Source organism: Polyergus mexicanus, unplaced genomic scaffold, assembly GCF_030449975.1.
Source record: "Polyergus mexicanus isolate NDT 795.1 unplaced genomic scaffold, iyPolMexi1.0 SCAF_11, whole genome shotgun sequence".
NCBI classification, from domain to species: domain Eukaryota; kingdom Metazoa; phylum Arthropoda; class Insecta; order Hymenoptera; family Formicidae; genus Polyergus; species Polyergus mexicanus.
In genome coordinates, this window is record NW_027223331.1 from 7356354 (window position 1) to 7376885 (window position 20532).

Genomic DNA, 20532 nt, shown 5'->3' on the forward strand with positions numbered 1-20532 from the left:
CGTTATTTTAAAAATTCGCCAATCCCAATTCGATGCGTCTGCTTTGAGATTCGCGGCCTGTTCCCCGGATTACCGTATACAACTCAAAAACCGAATTTATTGACTAGCGGGACCGATAAATTGTTTCGGGGTCCGTGGCGGACGTTATTGAGCTATTAAATCGTGATTACCCGTGTGTTATTGGGTGCGGTGACACGGAGACGGAACATTCTTCTTTGCTTCCATCTCGCTTGTTTCCTGCAACTGTCTTCTTCCTTCACGACTGCATCAATCTTGCCCTGTTCTAAGCATTGCAAGTCCGAACGTGCGTCTCTTTTTGCTTATGTGTTTTCTTTGCTTTTTTTTTCTCATTGTCGATGGTACCAACGACGGGGTACGAACCTGTTTCTTTTTTCACAAACCGCACCTGCGTCGTCCACGGGGAGTCTCGATAGGAAATAAAGGCGACTAACGCGAAAGAAAGAAAGTCTGAAAGTCTTGGAATCTTTTTGCACGCTTACCCTGCCGAGATTTACACAATAAGATTATGTGCCTTAAATAAACTATACGTAGTCTGCCAGTTGTTGTTCATCTCGTTCGATTATCATAAACGCAGTACACACACACACACACACACACACACACACACACACACACACAGAGTCTTTTTTCTTATGTAATAATGGTGTACATGTATAATGTGAACATTTGTTTACAAGTGGTTAAATTTTGCATACATAGTAAGCTTTAATTAACAAGAAGAACTAAAACGATTTTAACAGATTTGAAAAAGAGGTCCTGAAGTGATATATATATATATATATATATATATATATATATATATAATGCAAATTATATAAGATAGATTGAAATTTTCATTTGATACATGAGGATTATCGTTGCTTTTTATTGTTAAATCTGTGTTGTAAGAAAAATAATGTTATTATAATAAAAATTTGTTAGATTTATTTATAACTCTTTAAACGTCGCTTTTTAATCTAGGGTTACATTTTGAAATAGCAAAATATATATATATATTGACAAGGGAAAATTATGGGATGTCAAAGACTCGTAGGGAAACTTGATTTATCGTTATAGATATATGTTGCTATATTATTATTTCTCTTTATCGTCTGTAAAAGATACGTCGCAATTATATGAGAATGAAGGTGCTAAATCATGTTTGATAGCTAAATAAATTTTTAAATGTATTTTGAATTCTTATTAAATATTTGTATCCATTTTCTATTTAAACGAAATTAAACGAGTTTGTTTCCAATCGATAAAATAAAATTCTTTTATTTGTTTATTTCATCCTGTACAAGCTATAAGGTATAAAGATTAATAGGATTATAAAAATATTTTAAACAATATGTTTTATAAATTTTTTTTTTTCGCGGATTTATATTATTTATAACTGCCGAAATCGCAAATGACGAAGAGGGTCTCCTCTACGATGCTAGCGAGCGTTCAAGGAGGCCCTATGGCGCGATGGAAAATTCGTGCTCGGCGTGCGTGCCGACGATAGTTAACGGCCATAATTGCGGTCTACATATGCATTCTGGATGCACCGCTGCCAGGACTGACTGTTCCATATTCAACGGTTAAGTTTGATGTACGAGTTTTGAGTGTCGCGGCATATCAAATAGCTGTAATCGCACGTGGGGTATCCTATCCCTCTTTTGTCTCCTTTCAGTACCTTCTACTCTTGCTTTCGCGATAAATTTCGCGCGATTAACTAAACACGCACATTCCAATCACGTCTTACCAGTACAAATCGATCCCAACTCGATGGAGCATCTTATCAGTCTTATGCCGATCGCAAGTTGAATGATTCGATTGTTTATCTGAAATAATATGAATAATTAAAAGTAATAATTTTTGTTATTTATGATATCTTCAATCGATCTTTCTCAGATATAACAATTCTTTTATTTAACATTTGCAGGCAACTTTTTTTATGTCTTTTTTTTATCTGTCATATGTTTTTTTCTGTTTATTCGTTTTTAGGGAGAAAAAGAGAGAGGGCGAAATAAACGAATAGGAGGGGGATATTTTTAATCGCGTATTATTCAAAGTTTCTAAAAACGATGCGTTTCGTACAAAAGTGCAAGCCAATAAATGTCTCAAAACCGTATTTTCTTTGATAGTATCTTGAAAGCCTGACGTACGAGAGACCGGAATTCTTCTCCAAGAAAATTTTATTTTATTCCTTTTTTGTTCATTTTTTTATTATTCTATACTTGAAAATAAATATCTCTCGCTTAGTATAAGTTTTATATATGTAATCAATTTTTTAAATGCGCTAATAAATACGATTTACAAATTTCATAATATTGTTGCATGCTGTTGAGTTTTAAACTAAAGTTTCTGGTCCAAATTCACACGGAGAATTATAAAGAATATAAAATAATAATCTCACAAAATTCTAAAATAATATAAATCGACTTTTATTTTGTTGAAAATATTTAGCTTGAAATATTTAGTATGCGGTAAGCCCTAGGCCCTATAAATCGCCGAAACATTAACGAAGCGAATCTTTCTCGTGCACCATGAATCTTCGCAATCACTGTTATCACATTGTGAACGTCGGCCTACGTATTGACTGTGAATAATAACGAGTTTTGTCGCGGATCATCTACACGCATCTAACGACTATCGTGATAGATACATATTGTCGGTGGTAGGCGCCGAAAGAGGCGGGAGAAGTCACGATGTGAGGGAGGATATAATTACATACACGAATTCTCTATCGGGGGAACGTCTCGAGACGACGAGACATCGTCTCGAACTGGGGAGGTTCGCCGTTGTATGTTTGTCCGTAATAAGCCGTAATCGACGGTAAATTTAAGGTCACCTGACAGGCGCCGTTTTTAGAGATATGCCGCCTTTGCACGCGATGAGTGCTCGTGGAAATCAGTCGACGCGTTTAAAAGCCACAAGGTTTTAGAACACCTGTGTAGTGAACCCGCCTCAATTTTATTCGCTTCCAGCAACGATGTCGTCCAATAAATTTTGCGGATCCAGTTTTGCTCAAACAAGAGCAAAGCAAAATATGATGAAGCGTCAGATAGAGTTTTATATATATATATATATATGTATACATATATTATAATACCATAAAATTAATTAAACATTCATATTATTTATTATCACATTAAATGTAATTTATTTAATTGCTAAATTGGCTTTGCATCAGTTAAAGAAAAATTTTTTAATTCTATATATAAATAGATGGACTGCAAAACATCAAAATAAAATCGGGATGCCCATTATAAAAATAAGTTATATGTATATATACAATTAATAAAATTGCTAGAGCGATTGTGTTATTAAATAAATTAAATAGATAAAATTTAAATTAAAATTTTATTCTTTTTAATTTACGCTTGTAATATGCTTTAATTCATATTGAAAGAATCTACCGAAAGTTGTTTGGCCTAATGTATTCTAATCCATTTATTTTAAGAAAACGGATCTATCTCTGGCAATCTACACTCCATATTATCTACATCTACAATATATACGAATCCGTTACCTCAAAATAAAATAAAATTTAAAAACACATAGGAAATGAGCGCTTAACATTGTGTAAAATAAATTAATTCCTTATATCCGTGAAATATTATAACGGAATACAGAATAAATTCATGTGGAATATTCTGTTTTTTGAACTTTAAATCGATCATTAATTAAACGATTAATAGCAAATTAAAAATAATTGTTATCCGTAAGAATTGCAAGAAAATAATTTATAATTTTTATCCCTATTACTTCAACTTCTATTTGAAATAATAAATGATTGGACGGAATATGCGCTTCGATAAAGATCTATCATTGCATAGTTGCGTGCCGTTTATCGAAAGTTAATCATTAATTGTCAGAGATAAATTTGTCGGTACTTGTCGCGATTGCTTTTTGAAAAGGAATTTAATATATGGAGCGTCTCGCATCACTATCAAATTCGAGTGTCGTCGCGCGAATGTGTGATAACACACTAAGAGCGCCTATGATAACAATAACACACTGTACGCCACATATAAAGGTCAAATACCAATTTGTTATAATTAATTTGCTACCGCCTTAAAATATATTTAATATTTTATATATATATATATATATATATATATATATATATATATATTATTTTATAATATAAATTAACGTTTAATATTCTGTACTTTGTATTTCAAATTAATGTTAATAAATAGGCTATTGTTGTAAATAAAATGTAACATTTATCCGAAAAATATACTTTATTTTATTTTTAATAAGAAACTATTTATTTAAATTTAGTATCATCCTTACTAAATTTTTGATTTCTGAAATTTCATTTATTAACATGTTTATCGTGAAACGAATATTTTTATTATTACATTTATTTTCATTCCAATAACAAAATTTAAATAATGTAAAATAATATGTATCAAGTCTAGTTAGTAAAACGAAGAACTTGTAATATATGGTCTGTCAGAGATAATTTTCTTATCGTTTATCAAATGAGTAAGAATATTTGACTATGTGCGCGAGTTTTTCCTTGTTATTGAGAAGTAGAGTAGCGAATCGTGTTAAGTAAATACGTAATGTCTGTGACAGTTTATTTTACACGCACGAAAAACGTATGATATATAGTGTGTGTCAATTGTAAAAAAAAAAATTCCTATACATGCTTCTATACAACGTACAGCATATGTCAGTTCTCGAACGAATGTAACTTTTTCAAAATTTGTATATGAGATTAAAACGAATATCAGTAACAGAATGTATATATTATAAAAAGAATAAGGCATTATTTCCAGCATGAGCACGTATTTCGAAAATATATACGAAATAAATTATAATAAATATTTTCTAAAACTATAAATGAAATTTGAAATTTTTCAATGAATTTATTTCTACGATATAAAAGATATTTGTAGATTTAATAAATATAAAAAAATTACAAGTTATATATGATTAATATTTATTATCTATTTTTTCTAATTATATTCTTCATAAGAATGTATTTGATGTTACTAACGAGCGAGGCATGTTATATATAATTGTGAGAAAAAATATCGAAAGATCCAACCATGCATACGGATAATTGTCTTTTCTGTATTCTGCCTATTTTTTACAATGACAACAAACGAATGTTGTTATTGCTGTTTTATTTTAAGAAAATAATTACATGTTCTTTTGTACAATTACGTAGTTTACGATCGATTATTGGATGCAGCGAAAATTTAAATATTTTCCGTCGTGACTGTAGAAATAACGCGAATAATATCGAGCTGTAAATTTCTGGCGTATCTAATTGATATTAATAATTCTCTTAATTATTTTAATCCGTCTCTATTACATGTTGCTAAAAAAGGTCACGCGGTGGAGTAATTCGTACGGTTGCACGTGCTATAATTCATCCGGCGAAAGAAAAATTTGTTCCGCATTGTGAAACTTACAGTCTGCGAATAATTCTTGTGCAAAATCGAGAAAGTTATGCGTTTCCAGCAGTTTTCCCTATTAAATAATTTAATATATAATGAAATAACAATATTTTCATCAATTTTACTTAATCACTCTGCTCTGGATGTTTGAATCTTTGATGATATTAGTTACTGTAGCTTAATTTTAGTTGAAAAGACAAAGAGAGGAAGATATATTCGAACAGTGAGCTCAGGTGAAATAAGTTTTAGTAACGGTATTCTCGCTTGTTGAAAAGTCGGTTCCTCTTGCGATAGTCGCACAAGGATGCGGCTATTTTTTTTTGAATTGTCAGAAATTCCTGCCGCGATTCCAGAAGCGGATTTCACGGCTGAGAAACATGATGAACAAAGAGAACGAAGTGGAACGTTGCCACCCAAGTAGCGGCATTTGTCGGTGATTGTTCGGGGTCCGTGTAGGGCCGCGCACACCCTTCGATTCCCTTCGTCTTCTCCGGCAATTCCGATCGACCCGTCGCACAGGCTATATACGAAACGCCATAGCGGAGGGCAGGTACCGTCGTTAATTATCTCATGCCTCACTCGCACTCCTCACTTTTTAACTGCTCTGCGATATACGCCACTATATCTCGTTGAAAATAATATTTCATTTATATTCCCCAAGTATTTTACTTGATAAAGACTGACATTGTTTTGGCCATTTTTATTCTTACAAGATTAATACGATAACGAAAAACGAGAATAGGATTAGAACATAAGTCCGATTAAAGCTACAAATATATATTTTAGAATAACGATAGGATATATCTCTTTTAATCAATTTTTAAACGTATTTCACGTAAGGATAACAGTTTGAACATGTTTTTTTCCCTTTTTTCATTTCAGGTCAGTTGAGCTCGATTTCATCTCCTGCGGAATCAAGTCGTACATATATGTGTAAGTTAAATCGAGATATGCGACGGAGCTTCAATTTAGCCTCAGCCATTCGGGATTGAGCCGAAAAACGACAGTTTTACGATGTAACCGGAACATACTGCGAGTCGATCGCAAATATGATCAGTTTGCCCGATCGCTTTCTACCTGACAATTTTATGGCGATTTACTCACGCGAATGAAAAAACTTCGTTTGAGCTTCGCGATGATGGTGCTTTATTTATTGCAATCGGGATACTTATATCGTTATCCGAATATGCACTAATTGTCAATGATTGTGCGCTGAAGAAAAAGATTGAAAAAAAAAAAAAACGCTTCTATATCAGAAATATTATTATTTAGTTTCGTTATAAAAAATGGCAATCTCTAATTTAAAATAAACTCTGGCTTTGTTACATTAATCCTAAAATACTTTTAACGTTGTTGTTTAAGCGCAAAGTGAATAGAACTTTTTTTATTTACTTTAGCAAGCCTGTGAAAATTTAAATCTAATCTTATGCTTATAAAAAAGTGGAACTTTGACGATGACATACAATTAAAAATAATTTCACGCGTGTTGAATAAAAAAAAAAAATTTAATTCAAATAAAAATCGAAATTTTGTCTGTCAATATAGAATATCTTATTTGCTAATAATATTTTGATTGTGTAATTCTCAGAGTTTATATAGTTTTTTTTTTACCAGCTACATCTTATCGTTAGATATTTTAGATATTTTATTATAATAAAATATGTTAATATTTACACCTTGTGTAATTATATATATAAATTCTTTTCATAGACATTTTCTTTATAATATATTTATATATCTTTTTCGTACACGTTTACCCTATCTAATCTCTATAATCATACGAAATATTGCAACAAAGTTCCAGAGATAATTGGTCGATTGGTTCGTGTCCACAGTCATATCTCTTCACTTTTTTTCTCGCCGTAATTCTTGAAGTTCATACACATTACTCTCTTTCTTTCCCCTCCCGAAGCTCTGTCAGACGGTAGCAGATTGCTGCTCACAGGTATAGCGATAGAAGAAAGTTTGCTGACGCCATGGTAGAGTCATACTGGACACCTGCAGCGGTTTATCGCTAGCGAACTAGTCAGCTAATTCTCGCTAGCACAAAGTTCGTAAATTTGGTGTTGCGATAGGTTCAACATAATTAGAAAAAAAGATAAAAAATGCACATGTAGGACTATATCTCTATTAGAAGAAAATATCTCTATTAGAAGAAAATATTATAAAGTTAAAATATTTTTTAATGCTTCAAAATAGTGTATAGACTTTGCGACATACAAGCTTTTAATGATTCAGAAAATATAGCGATGTGAATTGTGCTTTAAAAAAATATCAAAGTTCCAGGTAAAAATTTAAAAAAAGATCTACGCGACTTTAATACAACGTAAAGAGTGTTTAGAGTTTGTTACTCTATTTATAATCTTTCAGAATATCTCACAAAAGATGTAAAATTGTATTTGGGAATTTTTAGTTGAATTTTTATTTTTAAATTATGTAACTTTTACTCGCGTATATTATATATAAAGGTAATATTGTCCGATATAAACTTAATTACATTAAATGGCTTATAAAAAAATAGGTTAATAACAGAGCAGGAATAAACTATGATTTGACATATACTGTTCGATTTTGACGTGTCATTCGTATAATTCGGGGGGGGGGGGGGGAACCAATTCGTCATATTTTTTTCACGAACTTAACATATATATATTTATTTGCATAAAAACTGTTTTCCAAATTCGTCATCGAATATTTATAATTAGTTTATCTGGCAGCGTGCGATAACATTCGTTACGTTTACGGTTGTTAATCATGTCAAAATATGAATATTTTATTGTGTATTATATTCGATGTAATATTTACAGCTTATTTTATTTTAAAGATAAATGCAGCATATTAACCAGGATACAACAATATAATCGATATTTCACGAACGTTTCTTACATTATCTCTTTCTTAATAAATAAGAATGAATTGAAAGCATCGAGTTTAATCTCTCAGAAAGATTCTAAAAATTGATTATTGCATAATATTTTATATGAGCTGTATTTTTTTATTTTACTTTAATATATGTTTGATCCATTTTTTTTTACTGTTTTATAGCCGCATTTAACTTATATTTTTGATATAAGCTGAATTGTGTTTATCTATTCTAAAAAATAAAAAAAGATTACGAAAGTGATTTTGTCTTAATAAGATAAAATAAAAATTTATGTCCTTAAAACTTTTAAAACACAAAAGACATAAGATGTTCAACAACATATAAAATCAATAATGAGACAAGTTGGCCCATTAGCTCAGTTGGTTAGAGCGTCGTGCTAATAACGCGAAGGTCGCGGGTTCGATCCCCTCATGGGCCAAATTTTTTTTGCATAAGCCATATAAATTATATAATAATTTCTCTAATCGTGCTCTCTCATACTAATGTGTCAAAATTAAAAAATAAATTCAAATGCGATCTTTTTTGAATTCTCTAGTTAATATGCATTTAAATGTTTGCCTATTGAATGAAAGAAATGCAAGTGCATTTGTGGAATTTTTCTTTTATATTTTTCTTTCTTACTGTTTCGCAGTTATATATGCGACTTATCGCATCAAAAAGTTTGACCAAATGTAATCATGATGCCCTAAACTGCGAAAGAAGTACGTGTTTGTAATTGCGTAAGAAGTAGTAAGAAGCATGTAAGTATACATTATTTGTAGTAGTATAAAATTGCAGAATCGGTTTGTATAAGACAGTCTTGCAATAATCTGATATAGTTTAGCGGCTAAGATATCTGGCTTTTACCCAGAAGGCTCAAGTTCAATGGAATAAAGGAAGAGAAGAAAGAATTTGAATTTTGGTTGAGTACGAAGCAAGTTTTGGAACGACGCAAAGCTCTAATTGAGTAACTTTTTCCAATTCAACGCGGCTTGTTTGTGTCGAGGCGTTAATGGGGCCGTTTTGGGACAGTGTTGGAGAATAGTAGACGTTGCTTCTGGAATAGGAAAAAGTTTTTTCATCGAGAAAAGCAATAGCTATGCCTTATTTACCCGTGAAGTTTTTCGTTTCTTTCGCGAACGTGATGGCACTTATTGATCGCACAGTCTTTTACTTGCGCACATATACTGAATAAAATACTAACGTTAAATGTGTAAAAGAGAACATTTTAAGAAATATATAAAATCTTTTTATACTCTTTTAAAGAAATTTCATGTTTGTATAAAATTTGAAAAAAAATTTTCCGGTACCGGGAATCGAACCCGAGCCTCCTGGGTGAAAGCCAGGTATCCTAGCCACTAGACCATACCGGATTCTTGTAAGACTACTTTCCAAACCGGTTCTACAATCTTACATTATTACAAATAATCTATAATTAAATTTTGATAATTAAATTAATTTTGACATATAATTCATAATATTATGCTAAAATAACGGATTAGTACAAAGCAGATTCATATTCTTAAATATATTCAATATTTAGTAAAACATATTTCAAAAAAGCTATTCTGTGAATAAAAAATATAATGTATATCTTATATAAAATGAGAACCGTTTCTATCATTTGATATATTTACTAAAATAATTTTAGAGGAATAAAACTATACAGTGTATAGAGGATATAGACCACCGGTGTATTGTGGTCCTGTGGCGCAACGGATAACGCGTCTGACTACGGATCAGAAGATTCCAGGTTCGAATCCTGGCAGGATCGGTGTATCTTTTTTGCAAAATTTACTGTTAAACAACAAAACAATATGATTACAAGAGAATTTTTATGTGGTTTTATGAAATATGAATTTTGTTCGATTGTTATAATTGTTTTTATGCAAATCTTTTGATTTCCATTTTATTGAATAACGTAATACACGTGGAAATATTCCACGAGTATGAAAATGTTAATAAATATATTAATTGCATTAAAATTATAATTTCTCTTCAGTTTGATAAAATGTAACATTAAAATTTTATGACGCAAATGTGACGAAAAAATAAAACCGCTAATTAAAGAGAAAATTTGCGATGAACATGTAAAAAATTTAATAATATATATATGTATACTTTGATTATTTTATCAATATCGATTATCTACTAAATTTTGTACATTTGAGGCAATTTATTAAAATCGAAATAAAACAAGTATGTTACTCGTTATATATTTATTAAAGTATATACTTTAACAAAAGATAAGAGATATTGTTCAATTTTTTGTTTATATTTTTTGAAGATTATGGAAAACTGTGATAATATTTAGCTTTATAGAGATAAGTATTTTCAATTTTAATTTATTGCTTGAAAATTTTTACTCGTGCAATTCGCGCTTATATTGCATCATTTAATAAAGCGATGCCAGAAAATAGATTGAATCTTCTTGCTTCCACAGTAATTGGAAGCCCCTGTATTTGACGCCAATCCGAAGGAGATATACGTATATCTTCATAATATATGCAACTGATCTAGACTGGGCGTTCCTCTTGTCCAGGTTTATTCGCTATAATTCATTCTCGATACACGCTTTACGAGATGAACGATATTCAAAGAAAGAGCTCGTCGAATAGCCAGCATTAGTTTCGGACAGTTTTATGCAGTGCACAATAAAGCCATTGTCTAATATTCCCGTTTTCTAGTGATTTTTTTCTGTTAGACTGCACTCTCTTTGATAGATTTGATTGATCTATCTTTTATGATATTTAAACTCTAATTGCATTTTAGAAATTAAAGTACTTTGTACGTTCGGCAGGTCGAAAGAGGATTCAAATTCTGGAGTAAAAAACGAATTAAAGAACGGATTAAAGAATATTTCTTGAATTTGCAAAGGCAAACCGGTTAAAATTATTTGTGAAATTCGTATTGATGAAAAAAGAGCAAATATTTTTATATCTGATGTGAAAGAGATATAGAATAGAAAAATGTTCTATTCTAGTTCTGTTTCTATGTTTTTGATTTACATGAAACTGATCGAAATTAACCGATTTTATAACAAATATTAAGAATTGCTTTGCTCTGTATTGTCATATATTATTTTCTTGTCTAAATGATATTTTACCACTTTATATATTATAAATACAAATGTTAGCGCATATCTAAATTACGTAATAGCAGAGCATTTATGTGTTGATTTAATATCAGATCGATAACAATTTTATTATTAAAAATATATTTTGCATCTTGCATTTGTTGGTAAATGTCTTTTGCATCGTTTTGCATTATGGACTTCTTCGAATATTACGAGTAATGTTTTGCTCGTATGCTAGGAAAATTCAACGAACGGGGCAATAAAACTACTCGTAAAACAATCATTTCGCCATCCGCTGGCACGAATCGCATGCTGAACGTCGGTAATATGTTTGATATTATTGCAGAGAGGGACGCGTTATGAATCTGCGGAGAAATTGGTAGCCCTAGCGATGAACAATAGCCGATCATTTTTCAAAATTGTTTGGAACTCTCTGGAATTCTTCCAGAATTTTTGGCGAATTAATTTGTAGGCAACACGAAGCATGCAAAATAAATTGCAAAAGAAAATGAAAAATTTGCCACATCGAACCATGTTTTTTCCGCATCAATCTACGACACTAAATCACTAATATATTGTATTAATGTATATTAATTTATATACTTAAATATTAATTTCCCGACAGAAAAAAAAACCGATCGAAGTGATTAATTTTTCATTTTATTTATAAAATACTTTAATCATAGCTTTCCAAATTTTATTTTTTGCTTCGAATATATCGTAAAATTATCGCACAATATTCGTTAAAATAATTAAGTAAAAATATGATGCCTACATTTCTTAATTGAACGTACGTTTAACGCGTTTCTAGTTATAAAATTGTTCGCGAAATTCTGCTACGTTGTTTCATTGCTACATGTTCGTTCTAACAGAAGTTTTCGACTTCAATAGTCATGTATTCTAAACATTTTTTTCGATTCCCTTTCACGCTTCGCATTTTTATTTCCATTAAATTTCGTGTTTATGTTCATCTATCGATTTTTTTTACAAATATCTACTTTGTAGATTTATTACAAGGGAAAACATTTGAGCGAAAACTTACAAAGAGCACGATGTTTGACCATCGAAAAGAACCCCTCTGAAAGCCTTTTTTTCCACCCGCCACCTCATCCTTCAGTATCCCCCCAAAAAGTTAGTATACTCGTTTTCGCGACCTTCGTCATTTGCTCCCTTTCTCCTACCTCTCTCTCCCGTGAAAACTTTTCTCCCGGTCGTTTTAGCAGCGGAGGCAGCTTTTTTTCTTCACCTAAAACCCCGAACAAATGCATCCCACGCGAGTTGTTTTTTCTCTGCTCCGGAACGCATCAATCTCCCTGCGCGAATCGGTCCATTCGTGTTCGACGGCGGCGAGGCGGCTTTCTCGAAGCTTTTAGTCGTCACAGGTATGCTATGCGAACGGAGGGAACATGTTCCCGAGAACGTACACATGTTTCACTAATGATAGATAAATGTATCGATAGTAAATCAACTGCCGTAAAACAGACTTAAATCAACTGAAGACAAATAATGAGCGGTATAAGAATAAATTCGTAGCTATACTAATTATCCATCGCTTTTAGTACGTTCTAAAGTTAAAATTTTATGTTTATATTTATTGGAGAAAAATTTGAAATTTTTCATTAGCATAATATTACGTCACAGTAGACGCATCTCGTGCGCAAATAATAATACAAGATATTTTACGGAGATTTCATCTTCGCATAAAACACCGTTATCCTTTCGAAGTCTTCTCGCATCGTTCCTCGAAAGCTCGTCAACATTCATTTACGACAGCCCTGGCCTTCCTGATTCCCGACATGCACTCTCATAAGAGCATCCACCGTTAAATAAGTCTTCCGCTTGTACATATATATATATGAAGGTAAGAAGAGAGGACGAGTAAAACTTATATTAGACCTTAGAATTACCTGAGGTCTTTCAGAAATTTCTCCCGAGATTGCGCTTATAAATTTTCCAGGAAATTTCGGTACTCTCTAAAGAGAAGCCTTCGTAAACATCGTATCCAGAAATTATGATGACGATATTACATCACTCCGCAATTTCTCGTTTATTTTGTAGAAACATAACGCGGGTACATTGAAGTAACATTTTACCATCGATTGAACTTGTATTATCTGTTATTAATTCGGTGTTGAGATTTTCGTCGTTTCCATCATTATCAATTCTTACGTTCTGCTTTCGTAAAAACTGCATTCTAGCTCTCATCCTTTTTCGAGTTCATTAAAATGCGCCCACAAAATCCTTATTCTTCACGGATCTCAATGGGTATTCTCGTAAAAGCGTTCGTCGTTAAACAAGTATCTCTTCTCTAATATCAAAGTACAGTTACCCGTGGGGCAACGAGACTTTTGAGAGTCCTCGACATTAAAAGGCGTATCTCGTACGCGACGTGAGTCGTAGTAGAGGAACAGTAGGCGTACATCGCGTCAGAATATTTACCCGTGCATCAAAGAATTAGAAATCCGGTAATAGAATTGGCTGAAATTTGCCAGGATCATTGTTTGCCCATCCGATCTCTTGATTTCTATTGGTCTACCGATTGCCTTCGCGTTGTGAGAATTTTAACTATATCGATCGGTCCTGAAATACGTACGCGAAACTTGGACATTCGAGCGAAGCCAGGGTGGAGGAGAGATTTCTTCCCTTCACTTTCACTCCTTCACGCGAGAAAATTTAATCACTTGTAGAAGTAGTTTCTTTATATCTCTTAAGCAGGGATTTCTAACAAGTTAAAAGAACGGAAACGTGTCAAAAAATGTAAAAAGATGTTGTTTCCCTCCTCCTATGTGATATCTATCCTTTGTGTACGCGGTAATTTTTGCAAACGTGAGAGAATCGTATAAATCTCACCTTTTTTACGGATGAAAATTATCCGAAATTAACGGCGAGAATTAGCAGCGAAAGCGGTACAAAAGCGTTTAATTACACCAAAGCACGGGGAACGTGTTAAATATCTCTCGCTTGGCATTAGTGCTTTTCTCTCGCGCGGAGTCGTTAGTTTTTAATCGACGGAACAAGCACGCGCACACACACACACACACACACACACACACACGATGCGTGTAGCACATCGATGCGAACGAGCGCGACCCGTATCTACGCGCGAATGCTCATATTCTCCCTCACGGAAGATAAATAACGCGAAAATCGCATTTGGCAGCCGGCCAAAATACGAAACACCCTCATCGCTCTCGACGAGGGGCGCGTATTAAATTCCCGCGACCGCCCGGATCATTTAAATCCCTTTTCAGCTAGTTAAAATACCGTGGCGTATATTCCGGAGCACTGCAGGGAAATTATTTTGCATGAGCGCGGAGAAAGGGCGGTGATTTTAATTTCATTTTCGTGGGCGAGGGCGTATGTGCGTGACGCACGTGGCGCGTCTAATTTTCTATACGGTAGAGCGGTGCACCGACTTAATTATTTCGACGTGAGACATCTAAGTTTGCGCTGTGTGGGAAGAATGCAGAGGTAGGATTGGATTTAAGTATCGTATAGTTTGCGTTGTCAGGCGCGAAGATTGCGCGCGGAAAAATAATCTTCACAAATATACCGACAAAGAAAAAAATTAAAAAATTAAAGAAAATGAAATAAAAATAAGATATCATATATATTATTTTTGCTTGTCTATTAAGAAAGAGACAGACAAAGAAAATACTTATTATATTAGAGTTTTGAGTTTAATTATTTTCATTGTTATTATTATATTTAATGTTGTTATTATTATTATGTACTGGTTTTATATTCACGATGTTTTTAAAATAGCTGTTATAAATATATTTTGAATTTTTCCACGTTAATATCGTAATTTGTTTTTCTTGCTTGTCATTTTTATTTTAATACCGCTAAAAATATACTGGTAGACATTATCAAAGTAGCTTCAAGCTATTGAAAAGCCTTTTAAAAAGGATCTCGATGCTATTCAAGCCATTTCATCGAGAGATTACGTTTCGTTAGTTCGTAGAAGAATGCAACATTATACGATTGACATGTGACAGTATTAAAATTAAAGCTCTTGAGAAAAAATATAGCTGTGAAATTTATGCTTAAATTTCAAGTTTTTTTATAAGAGCGAAGCAGCTCGAGCAATTTCGTTAGGCGCATAATTAAACATTTTTCTGTTGGTAACATTGTCCGAATATGTTTGACGTATATTGCACATGCATTTCTCGATAATCGTCGGTGCTATTTATGCAATTGGATTTCGTTAAATTTGTTGTTTCAATTGTCACGCGGAAACACGCAATTCGTAGCTACCGTTTTTGATATCTCTTACTAGTTAAGTGGGAGAGATAAGATACGATCTTAGTGATCAACTCGGCATACGTATCTCCAGATTTCATACGAACGTTGTCTCACGTAGATTGTAATTGATAGAACTATCACAATTTTTCGATTCCAGTGTATTCATTTTAGATCTATCGCCGATCAATATATGGCATTATTAACTGATACTATCATTTTATCAATCGAGCGTTGCATCGCGCTTGAACAAATTTTAATTGTGGGAGAAAAAGAAACGAAGATAGTGAACAAAATAGGATCCCATCATAGATAAGTGTGCATAACCGAAATTATCCGAGTGAACATCTCTCTTTTCATCGTCGAGATCATTCATCGCTAAGTGCGATGAATATTTATGAATACAATGTATCGGATACCAAAATCAAATTATATCTCAAACAATTATTGACAGCTCTAGGGCCACTGATAGGAATCATCGCGGCCGGCATGTCAAACGGTTACAGCGCGATACTTCTTCCGCAGCTGAAGTCTATTTCTTCCAACGACAGTGAGTCTTTATCGGAATCCGCGAACGTGAATCACTTCGGAATGCTCACTAGCGATCAAGAATCGTGGATTGCAGCGGCCGCGGTTTTGCCAGTAGCACCGGGATGTTGGACCGGCGGCTTCGTGGCAGAAAGATTCGGCAGAAGGACATCGTTCATGTTGTTGCATCCTATTTTTTGCATCGGCTGGTTAAGCATTGGCCTCGCTAACAGCGTACAAAATTTGATAGCAAGCAGGCTCCTGACCGGGTACTGCATCGGAATCCATGCATCAATTTTTCCGATCTACGTGAGTGAAACGAGTGACCCCCTGTTGCGCGGTATTTTACTAGGGGCGATCGGTTTGACCCTTTCCATCGGTGCATTGGCATGTCACGCGATGGGAACTTGGCTGAACTGGCGGACTACCGCGTATATTTGCGCCGTGTTGCCTATAATCAGCTGGATTATCAACCTCTTCTCGCGAGAGAGTCCGATGTGGCTGCTCGGTAAAGGTAAAATCGAGGAGGCGAAGCGCTCGTGGATATTTCTCCGTGGTCAACACTCGCTCGAGGAATTCTCCTTGTTAGAAACCACCAGACTCATGGAAATCTCTGAGAAGAGAACCAGAAAACGATCGATATTGCGCTCATTCGTGAAGCCTTGGTCATCGCGATATTTTTTGAAACCCTTCGGTATTGTCTGTTTGTACTTTTTTGTCATGCAGTTCGCGGGTACTAATATGATGCTTTTTTACTGTGTCGAAATGTTGGCAGACATTTCAGGCCAGGCACACGCGTATCTGATAACGCTGATCATCGATGCGATTCGTTTGACATTCGGAATTATCGCGTGTATTCTTTTGAAAACGTGCCGTAGACGCATCATGACGTTCGTATCCGGTTTCGGCGTAGCTATTACTTTATTATTCTTGAGCGCGTGCTTGACACTTGATATTGGAAGACCATGGATCCCCGTAATTCTACTTGTCACTTACGTCGCTTTACTGCCCTTGGGATTGACTCCCATACCCTGGTTACTTTGCGGTGAACTGTTCCCGAGAAAATTTCGCGGGCTTGGCTCCGGATTAACATCCGGCTTCGGCTTCATATGCTTCTTCGTGGTGATCAAGACAATGCCGGCTATGATAGAATTAATAAAGCCCGAGGGTACATTCGCTATTTATGGCTCGGTAGCATTGATCGGGACCAGTGCTTTATACTTTGTCCTTCCTGAGACCAAGAACAAAACCTTGCAAGAGATTCAAATATCTTTCAACAAAAAATCTCACGAGCCGCAAATACAAGATGTGGAAATTCCATTTCGTGAATACGATGAATCCGAAGAAAACAAAAAATCGGATAAAGAAATGCAAAATGACAAATGATTACTCTCTTTAATGAACAAAAATTACTAGACATGTATTTATATATGAATAAAATGTGAATAAAAATTCGCGTATTTATATGATATGAGTAAAATGAATTCATTTAAATATTCTTTTAGTATAAAATTATCTTATCGTTAGTTATCTCCGTATCATAAAGAGCGCGTAAAAGAATATGACGTGATCGTCTTTGAAAAGATCTAGATAATTTTTAAGCCAAAAAAATGATGGGACGTCGAGATTTCTGTTTCGTTTGCGGCAAAGATGAATTTGACGGCGATGTGAACGCGCTACCGCAAGCAATTTCGTATTGCGTAAGTGACGATGCGACGCATCTTTCCGACCGGATATATTTCGGACGTGCTGTAAAATTAACTGATGCGTCGAAATAATGACTCTGCGGCCTCGTCGCATCGGGACGAGGCGGCGAGAGCAATAAAAATTTAACTGCGAGCCTTGCCAGCACGACGGACCGTAAAATTGCGTTCTCACGTGATTATTGCTCGGACCACTTACCGCAGCTGATGGAAATTACGGTTCGTCCCCGGCGTTCGCGTGACGTTTTGCGGACCGCGCAGTCACTTAAACGCGTACGTAAGTGAAATATGACGGCGGTGCTGTCGGGGTTATTAAAATGCGAGGAATCTTGATTTATCGCCTTTCGTCGAGATTTCGAGGCGATAAAGATAAAGATCGTTTCCGGTTGACGGATGAATCGACTACCGTGCGGGCGCAGATATTAAAGTTTCCCGCACACAGAAGAAACGATAGATAAGTCGGTTTTAACTCGCGCTGTTCTTTGCATTATATGAATCATTCAAGTCGCATAAATGGCCGATCGAATTCAGCAATGATGAAATCAATTTTATTTTTCTGTCGAACCGGTTTTTGCTTGTTATTGCGCAGCGAATCGTAGATGAATCTTTAAGATATCATTTTTCCTCCTAGTACGATTTCAATCTCGGAGCACATCAAAAGCGAGCGCTATAAAGAATAACGCTAAACTCTGACGGTTCTCCTCTTTTTAATTTCATCCCCGATCTTAACTCATTACTCTCCTTTTTTTCAATCTTGTTTTTATTCGGCTTGCCTTGTGCTGATTATTGCAAGCACGCAAAGCGGTCGTTACGTATAAATCCTTTTGCTTCTTTTTACTATAATCATTTTCGATCAATTCTTCTTTTCGCGAAACCCGATTCCCGGCGCGAAAAGAGAATCTTGCGAAATGTGATACTTATATTATAGCGATATGTGGCATTTTAATTTTTTAATAATCTTATATATTAATTAATAAATTAAATAACTGTTATATATATTGTTAGTTATGAAACATAATAAAAAAAATATATATATATGTATAGATGAAAAGAATAATATCATAGTGAAAGTAAAAAGAGATAACAAGAATTGTTAATAAATATTTTTTATGTGTATATTTATAATTGCTCTTCTTTCGAACGCTTGTAGATATCTTAGAACGGAATGAGTTGCTATCGGAACAAGAAATTTGACAATTTGAAAGATTTCACGTTCGGTAGAGCTGGAAATGAAAAGTCGGCGATATCAAATGTGATTTATGACGATAAGGACAATCTCGGCCCAATTTCCCACGCGCGACGTGCCTGAACTGCATATAATCTTCATGAATGCGTAATGACCCGTCGTGCGTCCTCTCCCGTGGCCCATCTTGTATAATGGAGGGGAATAAAAACTAGGTGGTCCCTACGCGATAGCGCCGCGCCAATGGCGCTTTTTGCGTTGACGACGAATACCTGTATACGCTACAGCACAAATGTAGAAAATGGCCTATTTTCGAAATTCTATATGAATTTTTTGGTACATGTCTGAATCATATGCGTTATATGTAAGTGAGAAGAAAGAAACGTCGATAACACGCGATGAAACTAATAAATTGTTTCGAAGTATAAACATTGAATAGGAAAGAAAATAATATTGTATATATCGCGGATATCGGATAATATTTATCGATTTACTACCGTCCTTGACGCGTTACAAATCGTTAAACATTGTGTCTACTAAATATAAACGAAAATATCTGTCAACTTTTGTAACGAAAATTTCTTTTTATATCGCAGCTCACATCCGAAAAAGTAACAAAAGCCGGGTGGCACTTTTAATTCCAGACGTGCAATGATAATTTTGGAGATGACGCAAAAGTCGCGTAAAATCCGACAGAATTGCGCCAGAATTATGCAGGAGGATAATCCAGCAAATAAATTTACCAGTAAAATGAAAATGTAACGCTGTAACACACTCGGCAAACTCACGCAGATCACTGTGTGCCACCGCATGTAGCCCCGTGGTCTGTGAGCTTTATGTACTTCGTAAACATTTCTTTGGTGGTCTTTCTCTCTCTCTCTCTCTTTCTCTCGACTCATCATCATCCGCGATCCTGTGTTTGCGGTTTAGGAATGACATCTTGTTCGATGCTATGCGCTAGCCGCGACGCAAAGCGAAACGACTAGACGGCGATCGCTTTTATGATCTGTCTCGACCGACGCCGTTGTTGGTCCAGCGAACGTAAATTGTCGCAGGTTCAAAAAATCGCAAGCGGTTACTGTCTCGTCCGTGGCAATAAAGCGCGAGTTCATTAGCATTAAATTTTTCAAACGCCACTATACCATATATGTGGTGTTTTTTATCGCGACATCACGGCGTAGTTGCTTAAAGCGTGCGACTGTTATGTTTAAGCGTAGCATTTTTTTTTTTTTTTTTTTTTTACTTTTTCAAGGAAAATGTGCTTTGTCCAGCTTAGTAAACCGTATTTGCGAGCATACGTAGCGCAATCCTTATAATTGCGAGATTCTTTTTTACATACGTTTCGCAGGAGGCTGATAAATCGCGATTACACGCGTCGTGGATACAGCTCTTCTCGCAATGTTATATCCTTTGTATTATATATTTAATATGATTTCACATTCATCGATCAATATCATGTTTTAACGATCTGGTTACTGTTAATCCTTTTTTGCGAAAATATCCGAGATCTCGTAAAACGTTTTACGAGATGT

General features: G+C 34.5%; 2 protein-coding genes and 3 non-coding genes across 5 annotated transcripts in view; 4 read left to right on the top strand and 1 right to left on the bottom strand.

Moving 5' to 3' along the window:
- Positions 1-20532, top strand: part of Alpha-man-ia (alpha-Mannosidase class I a) — a 348789-nt gene that overhangs the window by 114209 nt on the left and 214048 nt on the right. The gene's annotated exons all lie outside the window — the stretch shown is intronic.
- Positions 8634-8707, top strand: Trnai-aau (transfer RNA isoleucine (anticodon AAU)). The gene has a single exon. It is a non-coding gene; the product is annotated as a tRNA-Ile (tRNA).
- Positions 9570-9641, bottom strand: Trnae-uuc (transfer RNA glutamic acid (anticodon UUC)). Its single transcript has one exon. It is a non-coding gene; the product is annotated as a tRNA-Glu (tRNA).
- On the top strand, positions 9970-10042 carry Trnar-acg (transfer RNA arginine (anticodon ACG)). Its single transcript has one exon. It is a non-coding gene; the product is annotated as a tRNA-Arg (tRNA).
- On the top strand, positions 15971-17500 carry LOC138937818 (facilitated trehalose transporter Tret1-2 homolog). Its single transcript, XM_070304458.1, has one exon. The coding sequence runs from the start codon at positions 15974-15976 to the stop codon at positions 17498-17500; it is 1527 nt and encodes a 508-aa protein (XP_070160559.1). The 5' UTR covers positions 15971-15973.

Coding starts and splice junctions, on each gene's coding strand:
- LOC138937818 (XM_070304458.1), top strand. CDS start 15,974: ATGAATATTTATGAATACAATGTATCGGATACCAAAATCAAATTATAT.